Source organism: Solea senegalensis, linkage group LG12 (assembly GCF_019176455.1).
Source record: "Solea senegalensis isolate Sse05_10M linkage group LG12, IFAPA_SoseM_1, whole genome shotgun sequence".
Lineage (NCBI taxonomy): Eukaryota > Metazoa > Chordata > Actinopteri > Pleuronectiformes > Soleidae > Solea > Solea senegalensis.
This window is the reverse complement of record NC_058032.1, coordinates 4,258,029-4,283,286: the sequence shown is the minus strand read 5'-3', so window position 1 is coordinate 4,283,286 and position 25,258 is coordinate 4,258,029. Positions and strand designations below refer to the sequence as shown.

At 41.6% G+C, this 25,258-nt stretch overlaps 1 protein-coding gene across 1 annotated transcript in view; it reads right to left on the bottom strand.

Moving 5' to 3' along the window:
- Nucleotides 1-25,258, bottom strand: part of slit3 (slit homolog 3 (Drosophila)) — a 229,941-nt gene that overhangs the window by 80,822 nt on the left and 123,861 nt on the right. Inside the window, exons 5-6 of the mRNA XM_044040094.1 lie at nt 18,609-18,680; nt 5,686-5,757 (exon numbers count right to left, since the gene is read on the bottom strand). Of these exons, the coding sequence (XP_043896029.1) occupies nt 5,686-5,757; nt 18,609-18,680 (144 nt within the window). The remainder of the gene's footprint in view (nt 1-5,685; nt 5,758-18,608; nt 18,681-25,258) is intronic.

The following is a 25,258-nucleotide window of genomic DNA, read 5'->3' as shown; positions in this document are numbered from 1 at the left end:
TCCGCTATGCTTCCACTACTGTGGCGTACGTTTCAGAATAGTAACACGTGAACACATTTGTGAGTTAAAAAGGCGTCTGTTGAAGAATATAAATTCCTAACTTCTGCCACAAAGGTGAAAGCAATGATTTGTGAGCACACTGGCGTCAAAGTGTGAGTGAGCCAAAAAAAAGTTAATTTCAGAAATTGACTGGCAATATCCCAGCCAAAGACGACTAAATCTAATCTTCAGGCAGAAGCACCTAAAATCACCAGAGTGTGCTAATTTCCTTTTTTAATTTTTCATCATGGCAGTGCTGGAGTTTATCTGCATTTAAGGCTGGGGGAGGTGGGGTGGTGTGGCGGATATGAAGAAAAGAGAGAGAAGATGACCTTCACAAGAGGTCAAGTTAGACCCAGTGTTGTTATATAAGACAGGAGATGATTGATGGTGAACCTTTGCAACTACGATTATTGTTGTATTATACTATGAATGGTAACACCTAAATGAATTCAGTTTGTTTCAGGTAAGAAACTTCCCTTCTAATTAAACAAAAAAAAAAATGAAAAAAACAGAAACTCTATAACAGTGTTTTTGTTGAAATTGCTATTTATAAAAATGGGAAAATCCATGCACACGCCAGCAGCCCACGTCAGGAACTTCAATCTCACTTTGAGAAAAGCTGCTTCCATCTGACAGCCTTGGTGGTCTGGAAACAACAAAGGGCCAAATTGAGTCAGTCAGACATTTGTTCCATCAATAATTAATGCCTCCCTGCTTCCCTCCCTTTGATTCAATCTATTTTCCATCTCTATTCTTTTTTTCCTTTTACCAGCGAACATCACACCAGTGTTTCTTCCTGAATCTCCCTTTTTTGTTCTCTCATGGCTTTCACACCTCTGTGTCCTACACACCTATTTACTCCTCACCTTATTTTCCAACGGCAACAACTTGACTCTTTTGTCCTCACTTGTTCGTATTGTATCTCATATCGTTCCACTTTATTATCACTCTACTATCTTTCCCTTCATGCCTCTTATCTTCAATCTTATCCACCTACATCTCTCTATTCTCTGCCTCTTTCTAAATTTCTCTCCATCCGTTCGTCTTTCTTCCTCAGCATAACGTGGGTTCTCTTTCCATCCCTGTATTCAGGTCTGAGTGCAGATGAATAAAGGATGGCCAGAAAACTGACAGGTTTTACAACACTAATACCACACTCTTCCTCTCTTCCTCCTCCCCTCATACATCCCTCTTTTTTTGCCCTTTTCCGTTTTGTGAACACTCTCCACCTCCCCAAAAAAAAAGAATCTCTCTTGTGTCTTGTCTCTTCTGGCAAAAAAAAAAGAAAAAGACGAGAGGAAAGGATAGTAACCGCAGTCCTTTTGAGTCTAAATAAATCATAGCCCAGCACTGCCTTGCTTTTACAACACTGATCCTCCACTTTCATCCTGGCAGCCATGAAAGAGAGAGCAGAGACCGAAGAGGAAGCGAGAGAAAGAGACTATCTGAGGACATATGAGTAAAGGGAGCGGATTTCAAAGGAAGCGGTGAATGTAAAAGTGTCTTTAGTCGTTTCCATCTGTCTCCCTGAACCTCTTCAGGGTGTCTGTCAAACCAAGACGAGGAGATTAACAGCAAGTCGAATTAATTAGAGAATATAGACATTAGCTGTTTGTCAGACACTTATTAACTAACGATTAAAAGTGTTGGATATATGCATCTAAAGTCTTTATTTGTCTTAAACCACATGTAATAGTGCCAATTAGATCAGCCCCACACTGAGAATATTGGCGCCAACGTCCTTTTCTCGTGATGGACCAAACCTCGGTGTGATTGCAGAGAGTTCGCGAGCGCTGCTTGCTCTAACGCTCATTCTCTCATCTCCGTGCGCTGTTGAGATTTTCAAACAAACCGAGTCACAGCAACCAGGACAACCTGGTTCACTAATGCTGCCTTCACGTGCTTTTAGAATTATGGAGTTTTCACATGAATGCCCCCTCATTTGATAAATGAGTTCCTGAGTGGAGGTAACCTTTGACATTTTTTATTATAATGACTATAATTCCTTTTATTGCTGATTGTAACTCAATCTATTTACTCTAAAATGCCGTTACTAAAGAAGCAGGTGAGGGTGAACCGCACGTCAGCCAACAACAACAAAAGCACTTAAACGTAACGCCCTCGTAGTTCCGATTGCACAAATGGGAAGAATCATCTTTCCGACGAAGGGCGCGTGAAGGCAGCGTAAATATTACCGCCCCATTATCCGTTTACTACGTGACATTACAGTTGATGTCGTCTCCATGTTCAAACCAAATGAAATGGTTTTTTGTTTTTTTTATTTCACACTTAAGGTGAATATGTGGGAAATGTGCAAAACGTCGACCTGAGTGGAAAAGGTCTGCTGTCAGGAAATATAAAAGCTAACGTTGCTAGTAAAATGTAATTTTGCTGTCGCCAAACGACTGCAGAGTAAAACTGCACCGACAGTTATTCGCTCACTGGAGTGCATTAAATGACTATAAGACTAGTCAAGTAGGCTTTTCAGACGCCTGAGCTGACTTCAAAATAGTGTCATTTTATTATTATTACATCACATACACATGTTGCGTCCTTCTCCTTTCAGAAAATGAAGAATACTTCACATCTGATGTCGCTTTCTCGCCATTTTAACACCAAATTCTTCATTTTGCTACTTGTTTGAAAAAAATGTCTCATCATTGTCTAATTTAATAATAATAATAATAATAATTCAAAAAACCGCCATCATTTCTACGCCAATTACAACATGATTAATAAAACTAACAAAACCAAAATCCATTTAGCATTTTTCCAAAACTAGCCCCGAAGCCCCAGCGTTGAGCTCTGACTCGTCAGCACTGCAGCTGCGAAACATATTAAGCAGCTCAGATAAAACCCAGTCCACCACGAAACAACGGCTAATTAAAAATGACTCGATTAATTAATGTGGAGATTTGTTAGAAGCGCACGCTTTCAATTAGCGGGACTCAGTCAAACACAAATGACAAACACACGCACGTGCACGCGCGCAATCCGTCCGTCTGCCAGTCTTCTTGTACAAACTTGGACAAGAATTGACGTTTAAATAAAAGCCGATTCACTTAATATCATGCAGTAAGTCTTTGTTTTTGACTAGTGACTGATGTGTGATGATGTATAAGACAAAAACACGCGGATTGATGTAAATCCAGCCTCAGACGATCAAAAATCCATGCACAAACATGGGTTACATTCATTTTGCTGCCAAAAGCTTAAAACCTCTATCACAACTACATGATTGATCGCAGCTGCTAAAGTAAAAGCTCGGTCAGCTATCGATCACGATCGATAAATGATGACTGACCCTAAATTTTGACCTAAAGATATGAATTCAAAACCCAAAAAAAAGCTCTTTGAAGATCTGCTGGACTGACACTTGTGAAAAATGTTCTCGCAATAAAAGACCTGACATACAAAGTGGTCCTCAAAAGGATAGAAACACAAGCCTAAAGCATACACACACATTTATGGTTTGTGAGCGCAGGTGTACACACACACACACACACATATATAGACCTACCTGATGGTGGTCACATGACCTTCAATCACAAAATCAACCGCAGAACTGGACACATGTGTGTGTGTGTGTGTTTGTGTGCATGTGTGTTTTAAGATGCTTGAAATAAAAACCAGTCCAGTGGCAGAATTGCTTACTGTCATTCATGCCCTTTGCACACGTGCACGCACACACACACACACGCACACACACCTGTCTTTATTAAAACATCACACTCACTGAATATACTGTGTGCTGTCACGCTGTCTGCTGAATGGGAATGGCTCTACATTTACAGTGAATTGTAAATCTTGCCGAGCACTCAGCTGTCAGAGTCTTATGAATTGCTAATATGTTGTATCTCACGCTGCCGATCACCCCCCCCACCCCGTCCCCAAACCACCACCACCACCGCGCCTCTGCCTGTCTGCAGCCCCCCCCATCACTTCCATTGTGCGCTGAGCAAAAATGGAGGCTGGGGGAATCAAAGAGCACTAACTTTGCTATAAGGAAATAAAACCTGAGGAGAGGCGACGTGACAATGTGACAGGCTGAATGAAAGGTGGTGAAATAAACTTTTTCTCGCAGCAGCAAAAGCGAGGGTATAAAAATGTACCTTAACACCTTTCTGACGCACAATGCATTGAAGGTGAGTAGTAAAAAAATTGGAAGTGGCTTTGCTCCAACACCTAGAATGTTTACCACTGTGTCATCTGTACTCTTGAATCATTCATGTAAGTGCATCAGGCAGCACAACACTACTGCTGCTGCTGCTGCTGCTGCTGCACCACCACCAGTCACACTTACAGCAGAACGTTCATTAAGATGTTACCAGTTAATGGTGTGGGTTATGACTTCATTTTACATGATCATCTCTGCTTTTAATAACCTGACTCGCTGTATGTCATTTTTGTTTTTTCCCCCCCCACAGATGAAACCATTAATTGCCTAATTGATATTTAAAAAAAAAAGAAAAAATAAGAAGCACATGATGGCACAGTCGACAACTTCCTCCATCTGTTCTCCACACATTTCAAGTGAAGCCCAGTTTTATGAGCATAATGAGGGCCGTTCCTCTTACTGAATGGACCTGAACCATGTCCACTTGTAATGATGGAGCCTTATTTGCTCTTTTCCTTGCTTCTTTGTCCTTCTCTCTAACATCTTCACCCTTTTGAAAACCACGTTCAGCAACAACGCTGCAAGACCTATTCCACCTGTCGTCTCCCCCACAGCAGAACATGTGACTAAACTGCCATCAAGCGAACCAAAGGAAAACCTCAATCAAGTCGTCTCTTTTCGCACAGGTTGATCTCCACATATCCTGTGTTCTCACACCATATTGTGGGATATTATACATCCTCTCTGACAGCTGAGCTGAGGCTAACGTGCACAGAGCAGCATCTGCTTTTGTGCAAGAACACACACACACACATACACACACACGCACACAAACGTGTGAGAGGGGAGGTAGACACTATTCCTAACACAATGCACAGATTCCACTCACACCTCTGGAGAATAGTGACAAATCAGAGACACACAAACTTACACACTCTTTCTTACAGGAAAAAAAACACACACACACACGCAGAGCCAAAAACACAATCACACACACAGCTGGAAGTGGACACACTACGGAGCATTAACGTCTTTCTATATGCAGAGGGAGTCACCCACACATGCATTAAACCACAGCAGGTGACAGATACACTTTTCCTACAGTCTGTGTGTGTGTGTGTGTGTGTGTGTGTGTGCTTGCAGTAAACTGTAAGTCAAGGACAACACATTCACTGGTGGTGAAACACAAACAGGTACACTGAGCTTTTTCCCTTGTAAGCAATGCGCACAATACTTTACTTACACACACATACAGGAGCAGTGATGATGCTAATTCACACAGGAGCATGAAAATAACCACAATCTCAACAAACAGCAAGTTTAACCTCACATCCACAGATACAGCAGATAAAGTGACGGAAGCGTGCAAGGACAAGGATGCAAAGAAGTGAGTGAGAGACGGAGGAGAGCGCAGGACAGATCCCTGCTTAATAGACCGGAGGAGAAGAGACTGATGAGAAGAGGAGGCAGAGGAGGAGGAGGAGGAGGAGGAGAGAGGGAGAGGACCAGGGTTTGTCTCTACTTACAGTATCTCCAGATCACGCAGTGCCCGGAAAGCTCCATCTTCGATGCAGCTGATGTGGTTGCTGTCCAGTTGCCTGCACCATGCGCACCCACACACACACACACACACGAGAGAGAGAGAGGGAGACAGAGACGGGAGAGAGTCAGTGCAAGTCGGCAGGGTCCTGCACAGCTGGGGGAGGGACTAACAAAAGATAGGCTCTGTGAATCAGTGAGCGAGTGTGTGTGTGTGTGTAAGTAAGGTGATACCTCAGGAGTGGGTTTTTCAAGATCGCAGGTAGCTGGCGTCAACTCTTTTCCCAACACACACACAAACAGACTTTCACACAAACGCACACACCGCGGGGGAAACCCGGCTCAAGCTGCAAGGTGAAGTCTCGCACCTCAGCGCTGATGTGGCCAGCCGTGAGGAGAGGAGCGGAGGAAAAGAGGAGCGCAAGAGAGGAGCCCGGTGCGCTGTAGTGGCCTGTCTGGCATCAGCCTATCACCTCCCTTCCTCGCCGTACGCCCAACGCACACTGGCCACCGGGAGAGAGAGGGATGAGAGAGGTAGACACACTAAAGAAGAGAGCGAGCACGCCGTAGCTACTAAAGCCCACCCTGCTTGTCTGTTCTGTAAATATTAATTGCATTTTCTCCTCTCCCATCCTCCTCCTCCTCCTCCTCCTCCTTCTCCCTCATGTCCTCTTTTATTCTTTTTTTTTCTCTCTGTAGTGAAAGAGGGAGTAATTTCATTACATTAGGCCAGCCAATCCATTAAGGGCCTTTTACCGGCTCTGTCACTGAAACAATTTCATTAAAAGGAAAGCCTCCGTAAATCAACCAACAGTCACGACTCGGCCACTTTTTTCCCCCCGTTCTCGTTCCTTCCTTTTTTTTCCTTCCTTCCTTCCATCCATCCTTCCTTCCTTGCTGGTCGCCTCGATCGCCGGACTCCCAGATGCACTCCATGCCCCTCCATCATCCATCCTTTGCCTTTACTTTAATTTGCCCCCCCCCGCCAACGTCCATCCCTCCATCCATGAACCCAACAACCCCCGAAACCTTCACCGCTCCCTCCCTCCTTCTTATCCATCCATCCATCCCTCTGTCTCTCCTCCCCCTCTCAGATGCATGTATTGCAGATGGAAGGATACAGAGGGCAGAAATTCAAAAGTAGCTTGTAGTTTTTTCTAGGAAGGATGAGTGACGTTTAGTTGTTGTTGAACATATACACACACACATGCACCTGCAGACACACACGCAGGATACAGAGCATGGCTACACAAGTCTGCTTAGAAGCATATCACTGCACCCTAATGTTCTTCCACTCATCCCGTTCCCCATCTCTTCTTAAAGCCCTCCATCCCTAATCCTTCTCACTTGTATTTTCCTTTTTACCTCCCTTGTTTCAGAGCATCCATCTCCCCGATTGTTCATGTTTTCGTTCCTCTCTCCATTCATAATCCATTTCTTCTCCCTCTGGTGCCCTCAAGTCTCCTCCTCCTCCTCGTCTCTGATTCCCCTTCACCTTCTCTCCTCTCGTGCTCCCATCTATCCATCGCTAATCCACTTCTTCCCCCCTGTTTTCTTTTATTGACCTTTTGAATCTGGTTTTCTTCTTCTCCACCCAGCCCTGGTGTCTGCTGGGCTCACAGCAGCACCTGTTGTATCAGTCATGTCCGCATGAAAGCCCGAGGACGGTGGTCCCCAAAGCAGGAGCTGGGCTTTTTTACTGCAGGGCAACAGAAATTGCATTTGGGCTTCAGGAGCAACATACAGTATGCATGTGTTTGTCTTTATATGTGCACATCACAGTGGGCGTGTGGAGGGATTTGTAATGTACTTAACTCAGACGTGTATTTCAACATAAGGCAGTGGTTATTATCTTAAATCCTGGATTAGCTTTACATGGGGAGGTGGATTAATGTAATTTTACCACAGGACTGTAATCTGTAATATTAATGGCCAATTTGCACGGGATAAGAAATCTCAGGTAAATCCAGTCCCAGTCGCACATGTTCTGTTCACAAGGGTCCCGACGTGCAGGGCGATGGGTGTGGCGGACCCTGATCCACAACTTCATTTTATCACGTCAAATGCCTCGATCCATGCTTGAAATTCCATGGAAAACTACTTGTAAACGTGAGATGACGAAATATTTACGGACATTTTTACTGCTGGTCCATTCGCACGGGATAAAGGACCTTTTCCGGCCCTTTTAACGCCAGGTAAAAGTTGCCATAATCTTTATTGATTACTGAGATGCCACATTTGGACGGGATTAAAATCACTGAGAAGCTCTGGTAATAATTACTTAATAATTACTTATAAGGGTCCACTTCAAAAAGCAAAACACACACCACGGCTGATTTGTCTGTTCTGGCTGATGTATAAAAATGGCAGCACAAGACGGCTGCTTCCTTATAGCAAGGCCCTTGCTTACAGTATATATAAAAAAAGAACATCTAGAAAAACCAAATGATTTTTATTTTAAAGCGATTATACACTTATTCCAATATACGTCTGGGTAGTATATTCAATGCCTGCCAGTAATCCCTCCTAAATGTTACCCACTTGGACCTATAATCAAGTTATTTTTTGACTGCTGACATACATCAACATGTACGCTTACACGGTGACAAAATGGCGCCACAACTTGGCCGAATCATGTGCTCTTCCTTTTTTTTGACATTTTCTCAGCGCTGTGGAAGTTCAGGTTCATTGGAAACACTCGCCGCCTGGTGCTGTGCAGCGAAGCACATTTCTTCACATGTATTTCTACATGATATTGACCAGCTGCTCGTGGTTAACAACTGGCATGAATTCACTTTGGACTCGAGACGGTAAATATCAAACAACCCCCGTGCCCACAGGCCAGGTTTGGCTCTGAACATAATTATTTTTCGGCCCTCCAAAGGGTTCTAGGAACTGAGGAGACGTTTTTCATCTGCTTTGAGAGTCGTGATGTTTTAGAGGTGACTGGGATGTATGTTCTCTCCTGCCACGGTGTGCTGATTGATTAATTGAGCACAATTTGTACAGGAAGGGTCATAAATGTGAGCTACTAGCGGTCTGGTTGTATAACAGTCTAAAAGAATTGCACTCTTGTGAGAAGCTGGGATTTGCTTCTTAGATTATTATTTTTTTTTTTTTTCTTTGTGGGTGCTTGAGCTGTGAGTGTGAGCAGCTGTTACATGACTGGACTCTAAAATATAATCAGTCTAGGGATAATACCAGCATATGGCTGTGCCATATTTGTGTTTAATGTAATTACAGGGCTTACATTGAAAAAAAAAATCAAAAAAATCATAGTAAACTGGTACACATGGAGACACATGACACAGCCAGAGTCGCTTGTGGTTATAAAAGGCTTCCTTTTGTCAATAATAAGGTTCGTATCTGCCTGTTTTATGGGCATCTTTGATTTGCACATAAAAACAGGCTGATGAAATTTGGAAAAAAGTTTTGAAATACAACGTATTACGCTTCAGGGAGGTGGAAAATTAAAAAAAAGAAAAAATTAAAAACAAATGCGTGCGGAAAAAAAAGATTTAGCAAATAAAGGATTTTTTCGTGGATGGAATGATTTCTCAAATTTGTGCAAGAAGCAAATATTACTACAACAATACATTAACGCAGCAACAATACTTTTTTTCAATTTAATTTATATCATCAAATTGCACCCTTTTTTTATCATTTTGTGGTGACCCAGACTTTTTAATTTTTTAACATTCAGTTCAAATTTGCCATTTTGCAATGCACATTTGCAGGGATTTTAATGCAAACCTTGCTTTTGATATCAAAAGGGATACAGTTATTGATTCATGGTGTCTTAATAGTAGAACAACTGTATGTACAGGAGGTTGGGCTTTGAACTGTCCACGTTTTAATAAATCATCACTGGGATTTTTCCCACAGTCACTTTATCTCAGTTACCATGGGCTTATTTGGTGTAAAAATGACTTTGGCGAGAAGTTTTTTGATGGATTCTCTTGATACGCAACATACCTCATACCCCTCAGTGACAAGAATGGCTTCTTAAAGTTCAGAGGCGAAGATACCCCTCTGCTCTCTGTCGACCCAATAATGTCTTAATGGTTTTGAGAACAGAACGCTCTCCAAGCAGCTGATCATTTTTAATTTTCCCAGTACAGAGAATAACTGGTGTATTATTAGTTGCCACACACTTCATCTTCCATCACCCTCCTCAGTAAATGATTCCATCATCAGTAATATGATTATTTTATTTCTGACAGCTTTGTTCACCGAGCACCCTGACGAGCAGTGACATGATTGGTATGAATCGGAGACGAGGGTGAACTCTGTGTTGAGTCTGTGTTCTCTTTCTTTCTCTCTGTACGACTGTGTTCAATTCACAGACCTTGCGTGCACTTCGCCAGGTGTGGAAAAATGTATTTCCCTTCCATACAATTAGGTTGTTTAATCATGTCTATCATAAGGCCTATTTGCAGATGGATTGAACTCATCCCTTTGCTCCAGATGGTGGCAGAGGGAGGCGCACGCACACACACACACACACACACACTTGATCAGAGAGCAATAGGGAGGATTGTAGGAAAGACTGACTACTCAGTATAATGGTTCATTAAATAAGGAGACAAAAAAATGGTTTGCTTTTACCAGAGCAGGTCAACAATTTAAGCTGCACCTTCAATTGCATATTTAGTGTGTTCATTATTGTGTTTGACAGTATGGTAGTAGCAATAATGACCGCACAAATGCCGCATTTTTTGTTGTTACTGTGATAGAAACCATGTGGAGAAATGGATGGGAAAAGAGGAGATGATGAAGAGATGAGAATGATGTAGGACCGCGGTTCTCAAACTGTGGCATGTGTATCACCAGAGGTACACAAGCTTCCTCTGGTACTTGGAGGAAGATCAGAAATACTGTTCTACTCTATATACCAGAGTATGTGATTGAAGTGGTTCGGTTAATTAAGTAGAGTCACATTATCGCTCGCCTCATCTTAACCTAATTTCTCCATAGTGTGTGAAGTAAATGTGGGGAAGAAGAAGAGGATGATGAGGAGAGAGCAAATTATCCTATGGGGAGTAAATCTGCCTCCTGCGCCTCCTTTAACGTTGACAATAATGGCGTTACTTGGCAAGAGCTCCATATTTTCTCGTTTCCTTGGTGGTACTTGGTATAAAAAGTTGGAGAGAGCCACTGCTGTAGGAGACGTGCAGCAAGACATTAGGTAAAATAGAGAAATTGGGTCTGTGGAAGAAATAAAAAAAGATGAGCTGGTCCGCTGGAGAGAGGAAAGTTTAAGACCAACACAATTGTCTGGGGGGGGGAAAGGTTGGAGATTGAAAAGACATAAACTAAAGGAGAGAAAATATATGAATGGACATACATATATATATATATATATATATATATATATACATATATATATATTATCATCATATTATTAAAAAGCAACATATAGTATATATATATTAGATGACCGATTCTGGTCGTTGTGCTGATGGATTAGTTGGAGTCCTTGATAATATGATTAATGCAAAGTGGACGAACATCAGCGGCCTTAATTCATTAAATGGTTTTTCATACAAAAAGGGTTTTTGACTTGCAAATGATGAGTCCGCTTTTAATGATTCTCAAGGGTAAATGAAGCCACACAGTTATTTAAGTTTTTAATTGTGTTCTGGACTGAGATTGGTACATGAATTCAAGGATGGTAATTTCTTTTTTTTGAAAGACGATTAAAGCAACAACAGAAAACTCTAAACGATGTCAATTTGAAAGGCCAACCACTACTCTTGAATAGATTGTCTTCTCCACAACATGAGTTTGAGTAAACGTTACCTTAAAACTGAATTGCAAATCCAATCATTGTAATGAAACATAGGGAAGTTTGTGGGGGGGGGGTTTGTTTTTGCCGTCAAGCTAAATTTATTACAAAGAAGACAAAGCTATTGACATTTCCTCTTTCCTGTCTCATCTGATCACAACCTTTAATGAATCAGCGACATCCTGCCAGTGAAGGAAGTGCGTAGGAGGTTTGTGTCGTTCGAAGAAAAATGAGAATCTGATTTCAGGGAAGATGGTCACCATATTTTTGACTTGAAGAGGAGTAACTCTAAAGTATATGCAATATTGCTCTCTGTGTCACCTTCATTTTAAGATTTGGTCTTGGATACAAGACCTCCAATTATTCAGCTTTTTCACATTTCCACAGGCTGTAATTTATACGCCTGACTCCTATGTCCATGTTGGAATTGTGGTAAACATAAAAGCAACTGAGGGTAAGCATCTGCAATGACAAAGACACACAACAATGCAGGTCAGAAAGTGTGCATCTGTGTGCACGCAGACACTTGTGTGTGCGAGTGCTCACAGCCGACACAATGTTCTCACCTCCCTCTAAGGCGCTGTTGTCATAATTCAAACAAACGGCCATCCTGCACTGCATTGTGGGTAGGGAAGCGTGAAGCATGGAGGCGTTTTATGAGTGAGAGGGAGAGGGGAGAGGATGACAGGGAGGAGAAAGGTAAAGAAGTAAAGCCATGGGGTGTGTTCCTTTTTGCTCAGTCACTAATGAACTGAACGGTTGCATTGGTGCAGATATTGCACATCACACACTCTGAACACATTCTTCCAAACCACCTGAAGCTGCTGTGAGTGAGTGGATGTTGAGCATGGGCGGACCCACTGGGAGAGGTGAATTACATTTCATCACAATAAAAAAGTGTGCATGAGAGCGAGAAAGACAAGGTACACTGTGAGGACGAGATGGCCACGGAAGATAAAAAAAAACAGTGTGTCTGTGTGGGCTCTGAGGTGTAATGTGAGCGCATATGAAACAGCTGCACCTTATCTGATGGGTCCATGCTTTTCTCTAATCCAACTACAGCCACATGCCTCGCAGCATGAGTGACTTTCATATGTTGTGATTTAAGCATGACTATGATTTCACATACACATACACACTATCAGATCACAGTTATCTCTATGTCCATCTCGCTCTAGTAGAACGCACAACTACTGAATTCTAGTGTAAAAGGGGTGTGCGTCTCTCCCAAACATTCAGTATGTAGCCGTGATACAATAAGATTCAAGATTTTTTATTGTGGAATGATTTCATACAATTTAATGCAATATAATCTTTGCTCAATGCTGACGTTTGTTTTTCAATTACACATTAGAACAAACCAAATCTGCCACTGCTTATTTCTTACCTTGTGTTTACTTACACGTAATTAGACAAAGAACTTGAGGTCTAATGTATTAACAACCATTTTTCACAGTGTTAATATAAAGAGAAGTCTGTCTGTACGACACAACCACGCCCAAGTGCGTCATTTTGTAAATGAATAAGGAAATGAGAAGAAGCTAGCTGCTAGTTGCTAAGAGGCTGGCTGCTAGTTAAAAGAAGCTAGCTGCTAAGAGGCTGGCTGCTAATTAAAAGAAGCTAGCTGCTAGTTGATAAGCGGCTGACTGGTGGTTAAAAGAAGCTAGCTGCTAGTTGCTAAGAGGCTGGCTGCTAGTTAAAAGAAGCTAGCTGCTAGTTGCTAAGAGACTGGCTGCTAGTTAAAGGTTGTAACTGCTAGTTGCTACCATGCTGGCAGGTACTTAAAATAAGCCAGTTGCTTAGGAGCTGGCTGTAAATTGAGACCAAGTTTTTTAAGAGCATTTGAAGATACTTTTGGCGCTTTCCGCTATATAATTCCAGCACATAATATCTTCTACGAACAGATGGGCCATCGACCCTTTCATATAGTACTTATTTATATCAATACTGATTTTTGATAAGCAAAATGTTTTCTTACACCTCTAAAATATAACCTTCATACAATTCTCAAGAAAATAGTGGTCAGACAAATATCATTGTCTTATGTTTGAGCATTTGTATTGTGTTTTTGTTTCCATAGGGCACATACTCAGACTGCAATTATAGCATTATCCACTGTGTATGATGAGTCATCATCAACTCCATCACCTGTATAAATTCCCATTTTATTAGTTGCTCAATTCAATTCTTATCTTGTTGTATCACAGCTGCATGAACACATAAGGCATGTTATGGCTTGTAAGTGTATGAATTAATTGTTGGGATTTTATGTTGCAAATTAGCTTGCATCAAATTGCCCCCCTCAGGGATGAATACAAGTTAATTTGAACTAAATTACTTTGATAACAATTCTTATGTTCCAAACTACAGTTTTTGCAAAAGCTGAATACAGATGAGGGTTTTGGGGTTTTGTTTTTTTTAAATTATCATTTTTTTTATGATCATTATTTATATAACAGTTTTTACATTTATGCAAAAAGGAATAGCTCACTGGGGTAAATGTTATTCGGGAATCATCTGCACACAATGACTAGCAGCATTCTACTCTGGATATCTGAGCAGCTCTCCCTGTCAACTCATGACCATTGATAAGGGTCATAGCTGTGTTCACTGTAAATGAAATGTTCAGAAAACAATGTTCCATAACTGATAAGTAGTTTTGGTATCTGGAGTGGTTGCTTGGCAGTTGTCCATCACAGTTTTAAAGTGACTCACAAACTCTAAAGATGAGAGGAAGAGTAGAAAGTACTTCAAAAACAGTAGATGACTAAGTCAAGGCCTTCAATAACGCATACATTCTAAGACATTCATGCTTTGACACTGTTAGACCAAAGAGACGGTAACAGTTGGAATAACTTAAAAGTGAGGAAATGATTCAACTTCAGTGCTGTGCCGGCTAAAATGTACTTATCTTTTTTGTCTTACAGCGTGGGTGGTGGGGCAAAGTTAGTTCTCAGTTTTCAGTTCAGTTTTCAGAGGACTGACAGCATTTTCAACGATGTTTCGGAGCTTCAAAACATTTGAATTTACAGGGTTATAAGTTTTGATTTAATCCAGTGTGCAGACGGCGACCTCCCTTGCACTGTATCCCTCCCTGGTTTTAAGAGTTGGGAATAAATTAAGCAGTTCTTCTGCATTTTGGTTTCTTAAATAGAATTGGACATTTTCTCTGCTCGACCCAGAATATAAGATAAGCCAACGATCGGAGGAATAAACCAGAAGTGTTAGGACGGGGGCCACACTGGACACATGTGCACTGTGTAACGGCTGCATCACTGATCTGCTGCATCTTTTGCATCTCCGTTGTTCACACTGGGAGTGTGTCAGCTGCTGCTGTTTTACATGGAGTTTGTATCTAAAAAGTGACATTAATAGCACACTTTTAAATGCCTCTGTGCTCTGTACTAAATGCCAGAACTCTTAAGTGAAGAAGCTTGCAAATACTTCACAATAAGAGCCTGGTTGAAAAGAGAAACTGATTCAGGGAACTGGAACACTTGGGCGCTTTTTCTTTGAAATGAGTACAGAAAGTGTTGTATTTTTTACCATGTGTGGATAACAGAAAACACAGTCAATCACTTTATTCTCAAGGACAGCGGCACACCTATGATGCACATCTCACAAAAGCAAGCTGTTCCGTGACACAGATGTGCAGCTCATGCTACCAGCGTGGGACCCAGCCTCAGAGACGTTAGCGGGACGGCAAGACAAGATACAGCATGTCGGACGTAACATTGGTGCAACCACAAAATGCATAAAGTGTTTTTATTCTTCACAGTGCGTCTCCATCCACTCTAACTTTACGTGTGCCTTTATCATCTGTAGTTTGACTGACAGGTTGCGTTTAGGGGAATGACAGGAGCAGCAGTCAGCACAGTGTACGGAGACTCTCACACACTAGCATCTACACACAGACGCATGGCATGTACGTGTCTTCTCAGGTTAGCGGACGGCTACGATAATCGTTTTTGTCTGGTTCTTGGCAGCTTCAGCAAAACAGTCAATCTGATCGCAGGGTCGAAAGGTGTCCGCGAGCGCGCACGTGCATGTGAAGAAAAAAGAAAAAAAAAAAGTGTTATAATTGGCGTACAGTGCAGTGGTAGCCACCTGAAGGCACGGAAAGAAACACCAAAGAAAGAAAAGACAAGAGTGAGTGAGAGAGAGAGAAAGAGAGAGGGAACGAGATTGAGAATGACAGAGGGAGTGAGAGAGAAAGAGCAAGAGGAGGAAGAGAGCGAGAGCGAGCAGGTGAGAGACAAAGTGAGAGGGAGTCGTATGAGAAAAGTCAATGCTGTGTCCACCAGGGACAGAATGTCAAGATGGCTTTTTTTCATCAGCGGTGTAATGGAGGGTTGGGGCCTTTTTACCGCAGGAGTCACCTTGTCTAATGCGGGAGGGGATGGAGCGAATGAGAGCAGGGAAAAAAGAGGGAGAGAGGGAATTTAAGGCAAGGGGTTAGTTTGAGGGAGGCAGGGATGGACGGAGGGGGAGAAAGAAGAAAGAATAGATTCAAAAAGACAAAGAAAAAAACTGAAAGACAGACCATGAGGGACAGAGAGAGGGAGGTAAGTAAAACAAAACGAGTATAATAGATAAATGCTAACACAATCTGTTTGTTATAAAAGCTAAAGAATGTTACCGTGACAGATGGAAGGAGACGTAAAGGAAAGTAGAAATAAGAGAAAGAAAATAGTATGGAAGAGGTGGGTGGAAAAATGAATGATCTTCATGTACCGTGATTCACTTTGTAAGTCAAAGCAATTTAGTGTGACACATTTTAACGAGCGCAGAGACAACTTGATTAATACGGCTTTATAGCTTTGGCAGAAAGCAAAGAGTTGTGTTGAAACAGCGAGGAAACGGGCAGCGTGCAACTCTGGAAACTTGCGCCCACTTTTACCTACAGTCGCTGCCGTTCAGAGACAGAAACAGCCACACACGCAGAAGAAAGAAGAGAAAGAACGAGCAGGGACGATGAGAAAAAGAAATGTCAGTATGTGAATGTGTGTAACGGGGTCATTTCTTAAATCAAAGTAAAGCCAGCAGACCAGCGACAGACAGATTGATGTGTTTTAAAACAAAAAGCGAGCAGTGCGGATGTAGCCTCAGCTAACCTTCCCAGGATAAATACAGGTTAAATGCACTGACATCAATATGTAAGGTTTACATCCCCCCTGTAATAAAAGATGTGATAGATTCTGCAGTCGGGTCATTTCTGGGCGGCCGGACTAGAGTTAGTTGTGAAATACTAGAGTGCATGTGGGGTGAAAGACGTAAGGTCGTGCTTGTGTTTAGCGTGAAGTGCCGTCCATTGTGAGACGGGAGAGTGGATTAGATGATCAGAGGCCAACCTTAACTCAGAGGTTTGGAGTCCGGCCATGGGAACTGACACTCGCTCACTTAAATACACACAAACACACACACACAGCGGTACAGGGCGCACTTTCAGGTCCATTTAACCTGCGAGTAATAATGTGGCAGCCATATTGAACTTACATCACACATGGGAAAGGAAACTGACCAGAAGAGCAGTCTGAGTTACTGCTCTGTAACAAGATACATGTCTATCAGGCACACCGATCTGTGCTGTTCAAGGATAAACACGTTTTTAAGTTGATGTACGCTAAATATTCACATGATTGACCTGGGAACAGAGTAAACAACGTCACATTAAGGTTCAACATTGGAGCTTCACACCCTTTTTTCCAGGAATTCACTTTTTTGTGAGCACTTAAACGACCTTATCTATACTGGCTCCACAGCTGAGGGTTCATTTTCATTTTTTGGGCCATTAAAGAGCAGTTAAACACAAAACATACATCGATCCAAGAGTGGAACGACATAAATGTAGAAAATATGACCAAAGCAGACTGGCTTGATATCAAAATATGACTTGTCTTTGCATTGGTGGTTGTAATTGTGATAGATTTACCTCTAGGCTTAAATCCCTCGTTGTGTAAACGTATTAATTAAGTGTACTCGCATAATTTAAAGGGTAGATCGTTATTATTTTTTCACGCTATAATAAAAAATACCATAAAAAAATTTGAATCCATCACTCATTTTGAAACTTGAAGTTTGAAATAATGTTTTTTGATTTATATCAAATTCTCACAAAACTCTATCATCTTCTATTCTTTAATTGGTTCATTTCCATCTAAACCTACTGTATATTGAACACTCGGCGCAGCGATGACATGTTTATTCCCGAGAGTCTATCGAAAAGCTTCCAGTGCAGCATCAGGCAGGATTTATCAGCCATTATTGATGGGAGTCATTGATTAGGCAGCTTATTGATTGCACTACTGGTGATTAGGACATCATGAATAAATGACAGGGTGGTATTGAACACTTGACGAGGATAAACCCTCGTATACCTTGGACAGGAAGGGAGGAACGACTTTAGAAAAAGTGGGAATTATTAGAGAGAAAATGTAGAATTTTGTGTTTTTGATGCTATGAATTATGAATTATGACCTCAAATGAACATCTTAACTATAAACGCCAATCCGCGTGAAATCCGTGCACACAGCTTTTCTTCATTTTTCCTCAAATATATAAATAAAGCTTTAAATTTCTCCTCCAACTCACCATGGGAACCATCAGAATTAGCCCGTATTGAAATTTACAGCGACATTTAAACCACTAAACCTCGTGGTTGCACCATCAATACTCCGTCAGACAGATGTGACGGCTCTGGAACGTCTTCGTTCATTCCGGCGGTCGCGAGGCAGGCCAACCACTCAGGAGACGGCTTGCTCTCCGTTTAGAGAAATTACCGTCCGGTTTGTTTAATATTGTCTCTCGGCAGACTTGACAGACCCACATGACTGGCATCCATCTTGGTTGTTATACCAGCACGGCTCGTATTAGTCACGCTTCTATCAGTTTGCATCGCACAACAATGTCATGTGAAGTTATGTTTCTCATTTGGAGCCAACATTTGTTGAATTAAAAAAAGGCTCTTTGTGGTTTTCGGGTCCAATGCAATACAAAAGAGAAACGAGGGAGGGGATGGGCAAAAGAAAAGAAGATAGAGGATAAAAGGGTGAAGGGGAGGGTGAGGGGGGATGGAGGGAAGGAAACAGTGAAAGAGGGAAGGAAGGAAGCAATTGTGCTTACAGGTTCTTGACGTTGGTGACTCCTCTGAAAGCTTTCCTCGGAACCGCCTGAATCTGGTTCTCGCTGAGGTCTCTGGAGAGAGAGAGGGGGGCGGGGGAATGATGCAAGACATTAGTTGAGGTATACCAACCACTCAAAGATGTACAGGTCAGGTGATAAACAAAACCACCAAAATGTGCACAGTACATATATGTATGTATACATACTACATATATGTATATATATATATATATATATATATATATATATATATATATATATATATATATATATATATATATATATATATATATACATATATATATATATATATATATATATATATATATATATATATATATATATATATACACATATATACATATATACACATATATATGATGACTATTTCAGAAGACAAAATCAAAGAGGGAGAAAGAGAAAGGATAACATGACATTTATGATCAGTGGAACAATTTTCAAAGACAAACAGAAATATCAGAGCTGTAACACGTGTGTGTGTGTGTGTGTGTGTGTGTGTGTGTGTGGAATATGGAAGACAGAATGTTTCACATGTTTTTAATGTAAAAGTTTTTTTTTTTTTTTTTTTAAACTAAAAAGAAAACTTGCCCTCCTACTGTGCAAAGTTGCTCTGTTGGAAAAGATGAAGCAATCAGTAAACACACACACACACACACACACACACACACACACACTGACCGTCGCAGCACATGCAACAATCTCTGTTTTCTCCTCGCTAATGAAAACCTATATGAGTGAAATGATTTCTGACACAACACAATGGCCTGGCCTTAATTCTATTAGTGCTGTTTGTTGGGGAGAAGCCTCGGCGGGCGAACAGCGCTCCGAAAATACAATGTAATTAGAGAGAGAGAGAGAGAGAGAGAGAGAGAGAGAGAGAGAGAGAGAGGGGGAGGGGGTATGAAATATCAGACGAGCTAATCACCATACACTCCTGCCAGTCAGGTCTGAAGCATACAAACACACACATGCACACACAGACCCTCGCACCAACACACTGTGGCAGACAGTGGACACACATTTAAAAGTTAAATAAGCAGCACTTAAGAGCAAAAGAACACTACCTGGACTTTTCTGTTTGACCTTCACACACACACACACACACACAGTATTAATGTAAATTATACACTGTAGCTTAGAGTGAATCATTTACAATCACTCACTCGTTACAAGTTACACACGAGGAAAAAGTGGTCGTGAAATTGTCCTTGCAAACGTTAATTGACGAGTCCTGCTCCGAAAACAGAGAACTCATTTCCACCACCTAAAAAAGAAAAGGGGTTTTTCGTCATTTGGGTTGTTTCTCTTCAGCATGTGTGTTTTTCTGGCTCTTTCCTTTTGTTTGACAAGAGATGAGCACTTTACTCGCCTCTGCTTTCTTTTCTTTTTTCCCCCACCAAGGCCTTGATGGGAAAAGTATGTCCCTGGCATTGTGCACTGTTTAGGCAAATAAAATATGCAAAATGTTGCTTTGCGCTGAGATTTTTTTTTTGTCCTCTCTTTGTTGCAGCCATGTTGGACAGGAAGTACACAGAACATCAAGATATCATGTATTTATATATATATATTTTTTTATTTAGCAGAAAACTGACAGAGAATGAGTATTATCTGATTTCTTTCCATCTGGTGCATGTTGTTAAAGTGTGTGAGAGATTAAATGCGTTGGCCACCACATTGTAAACGAGTCATCGGACAATAAGGACATCGACAGACGGTGTCGCACAAGCAGATATGTTAATATCTGTCCAAGTAAAGGGAGCCCTAATTGGAGCATTCTGTGCTTCTCTATACAGTATGCTTATAGATGCTTATAGAAGAAAGAAAAAACAAGCAACATGCAGAGACTTAATGTGGCGTATAATGCTGGCAACAGTCTGCTCCTTAAATTGCCAAGATGGAGTGGTGCCAGTCAAGTGTTTGCAAAGTGCTGATGGGCCGACCTCTTACACCATAATAAGACATTACATCAGGTTTACATCCACACTGCTGTGTATACACAGGTGAAGGTGATTGACTCTTCTGAAGTGAAATGTATATATTATGTATTCACATTTATAATTTTCAAATGTCTCTCAATCACTGCGTCCTCTATCGACTGATAACATTTTAAAAAGTCTCATTTCTGAGTGGTTCCATTGGCAATAAGTCGTTTATTGTTTTGTTTACCAGGCATGATATTTCTTTCTTATTTCCTCTAACAGAAGGAAAGCCATCCAAGTCAAATAAAAGCCATTATGAGACCATGTGTGTGTGTGTGTGTGTGCGCCTCTTTGTCTTTTATGACTGCACCTGAGCGACTGACACCAGTTCCCGGAGTTCACAGTTTAAGCTGCCAAAATAAAAACAAATGCGTCAAAGAGGCTCTGAACGAGGTTTTCACTATATAGGTGGTCACTGGTTGTCCATTTGTGTGATTGCTTTTCGGGTTATGGAAATGTTTTTTTTTTTTATTATTATTATAGTCAAGCTGCATCCAGCACCGCTCACTGTTTGGGTGACATTTGGGTGACACATAAAATGTGTTTATAGGAAGATAAAGTATCCTGCCTGATAAATGTGTTTGTGGTAATTGACCAAAGGTGCACATGTGCGTCCCACAAAGGCCTTATTACACTCAAAGTGAAAACTGGACATGTGCCCTTTAACAAATACTATAGACTTGCTTTAAATGTGAATGCATGTGTCAATCACGATCATCTCAACTAGACATGCTGTAGATGATGAAATTTAAGTTAAAAAATAAGCATTATGTGATGTTATGTACTGCCCAATTTAAATAACATCTGTTTACTCTCACATAATGTATTACCTGCACTTTGGGCATGCAGCGTCGGGGCTATTTCTTCATGTAAACAGTTGACATCTCATCTCTCTGTGAGTCACACCTGCCGACCTTTGAGTAGAGCAAAGGCTATCGCCAACAGGAGATTGGCTTATGATCCTTGAAAAGGACACTCACTAATAGACTCACCACACACACACGTACACAAACAGGGGCGGGATGGTTTGCACACCAATGTCGAGCAATCTGCTCCCACATTTCAATTAATGGCTTTAGCCTTTTTGGCCCTCCTCTATTGCTACAGCATTTCAGGAAGCGGGCAATTAATCTCCCGAAATTCTATTAAAGAGACAGATGGCTATTTGAATTATACATCAGTTCCAGTAGAATGACACATTCAGTGAATTATGCTCATACTGAAACAACTGCATATGTTTTTAGGACGGGGGGGATTTCAGGAGCTGGACTGGAACTACTGTAGAACTGTGTGTTGACAGAATATATTGAGATGTTTCCCTCCTAAATAGTTTATTCATTCATTCATCTTCCGCCAATCCCAGCTGACATAGGGCGAAAGGTGGGGAACAGGTCATCCCCCAAATCTGCATGTTTTTGTACGGTGGGCACGAATGCAAGAACATGCAAACTCCATGCGGAAAGAACCTTGTTCCGGTCTTCTTGCTGCAAAGGCAAATGGCTCTTCATACTTTATTTTAAGGAAGATTCACTTCAAATTCAGATGTTTCATATGCAGTTTCTTGTGAGATGAAGGTATAGGACTGGCAGTATAGACACAACACAGCACCACTGTCAGTGTCTTCAGATTCATGCCATGAAATATCACTATATTTTAGGCTATTGATATTTTCTTACACCCCCTTAATGAGACAACACAAAAAACCCAGCGTTTACAAGAGTTGGAGAAGAAGATCATAAGAACAGAATGAGGAAAAGAATAAGAACTCTAACAGCAGCAGCTGCAGCAAAAGAAGAAGAACAAGAAAGGGCACTCTTCCATTATCCATCTCATGTTTGTCATGGTTTCCTAAGTACTGTATAATTGATTGAATTTTGAACCAAATGTCTTCCAGACCTCCCCCCTTTCACCAAAAAGACCCCCCACTCTTTATTAGAGTTTCCCAGGCGAGGCGTCTCCTCTCTGGGCATGATGACTCTCTGTGGCCCCTGGAAGTCTGGGGGGGGGGATTGAGAAATGACAAGTGGGAGCCTCCTCTGGTCGGGGCTGGTGTCGGTGGTGGTCATGTTGGTGTGTGTGTGTGTGTGTGTGTGTGTGTGTGTGTGTGTGTGTGTGTGTGTGTGTGTGTGCGTTTGCTCGCAGCTATCACCTCCTCCATATTAACTTCCATTATTCATGTGAGGAGAATAATAACACTTGCCAGGTCACCCTTTGTCACTTCAGATATTACTGTTAACCCTTTAACACACACACACTCCATTGTGCCTCCTTGGTGGGGGTGAACTATTAATTTTCATATCAAATTTGCATTTTGAAATGACGCAATTATCAAATTGCAAAGACTGCAATTTAATCAAATTATATTTTTGACTGTGCTATGCAAGTTTAGAAAATGCAATGGATGTAGAGATGGACAGATGGATGGATGGACCATTTTATACCATTTAACCATAAAAGGACCAGAAAATGTCCTGTCACTAAGTGTTTTTGCCCATTTGCCAGAATAACCTCCAATATTTAGTAGTTATTTACAATTCACTGCATGTTAAAATACTGTTTTGACAATTTAAAATGAAGAAAAACAAAAAGGTTTATGTAGGAAAAACACTGCAGTTGCCTAAACATCTCACCCTGCACTTTTACATGTAACAGCAGACACCTGATATTAGACAGATCCGCCCTCAGGCTGATCCAGATATGAACCATTAACCTGCAAACAGAGGAGTTGGAGCAAAGCCTTTTTGATTTCATACGACTCGGTGTCAGCGGGCATCACAGGAGGTCTCAGCTCAACACAAACGACAAGGGGGCTGGCAAAAGGTGTGCGTCTGTGTGTCAGGTGCAAATTGTGAGTCTCTCTGTGTGGAGGCAGCAGCAGGAGGGAGAGTGGAGGGGCCTAAACTACAATGTACCACGTGCAGCCTTGTGTGTGTGTGTGTGTGTGTGTTATTAAAAGACGAGTGACTGCTGCAGAAGAAAGAGAGAGAAAGAGAAGGAGAGAGGGAGGGAGATGACCTATGGCTGGGCTCCAGTGGTGAGATAAAAAGGGGGAAAGGAGATGAAGGAGGAAAATTGTGGGGAAGAAAGAATAGAGAAGGAAGGCAGAGGTGGCACAATTTATTTTTTGAAACCCCAGAGACTGACGGTTAGCTCAGGCTTATACCGCTCTTTCCCTCTTCCCCGTCACTTTCTTATTCCGCCCTTCATTGCTGTCTTACTTTCCCTCTCTGTGTCTCTGTCTGTCTCTCGTTGCCCTCCCTTGGGGTAACTGTAACTGCATTTAATATTGTTCCATAAAGCGGGTGATAAATATCGACTGCTGCGTGGCTCATATTACCCTTGTTTTTTAAAAGGCTCTCCACTGCAGGATAAGACCAAAGTCATGCAGCAGGTCTTACCGTACTGTGGCCGCCGCTCAGTATCCTGCGGTGTCCGTAACCTTGGGAACAATTTAAATGTCCTGTCTGCCATTTTAACTTACTATTAAGTATTGCCTTTAAGTCACAATAAATATGTAGTGAGGTTTTAAAGACTGGGGAAGTGGATGTTTTGAATGAATTCCCGCTAGCTTTTAGAGGAGAGTAAATCTTTCAATTCATGTTATGACTTTAAGTGGTGAAAAGAAAAAAAAACTGCACTTTCTTTCCGTTAGGATATTTGAAAGTCAACACTCGGATAACACGGCGAGTAACAGCGCCGCTAGAATTCATATGATCTCATGGAAGTATGTGTATTCCTGCCGCTGTAATGCGGTACACACGAGCAAATAAGTCCAACTCAGCCCTTAACGCGCGAGCATTTATTTAGTTGGGCAACTTTAAACGGAACATACAGGAAACTTTTCAACCTTCATTTCTCCTACTGACTGTAAATGCTACACTTTTTGGCAAAGCCACAGATGAACAGCTCTGTGCATTCAAAACTGGAACCTTCCCATTACGACCACGTCTTTGCTACAGAGCCACTCTACTTGAGTGATTCTTACTCGTGCCAACAAACTGAGGGAATATATTACCCAACATGCTGACAGAGCTTTGCACAAAGCACGACTGCTCTGTGGGACGCGGATTCGTATTTATTTTTTATTTTTTTATGTATGTATATCCAGTGTTGGGCTATCAGGGCCAGCAGGGCCTTCTCTGCTGCGCCTCATAGCTCCGTGGACCTGCTCTAGTAGTACTGCTGGCCTTTCGTTGAAGCTGCCATTTCCTATTTGGTTATTACTTTGACTGACGTGTGTCGTCAGCCAATTAAAATGTGATATCATAGTGACAGAACGCCCCCAGGCCCAGCGATGTGTCTGGCGCTAGCCCCCGCTGTTGTCATCAACGATGTTTGAACCTTTGGCGGGTTTTGAAGTAAACTATGGCCACTGCATTAACACCACCGATCTATCAGGTTTCTGATCTCCTTCGTGTGCACTTTTCACGGCGATCGTTTGGAGAAAAGAAGGACATTATTTCAAGAGGAAGACAGAGTGTTAATGATAAATTTATAACATTGTTTAGAAGTGGTGAGGACTAAACTGTTGATCATGAATAGTGCCGGGGACGTGTTCCGCCGCGTAGCTGACGCCTATGATTATGTGGAAGCTTGTTTTTGGATATTAGTGCATTCTACTTTAATATTTCTTCGTGCGCAGTTATACTT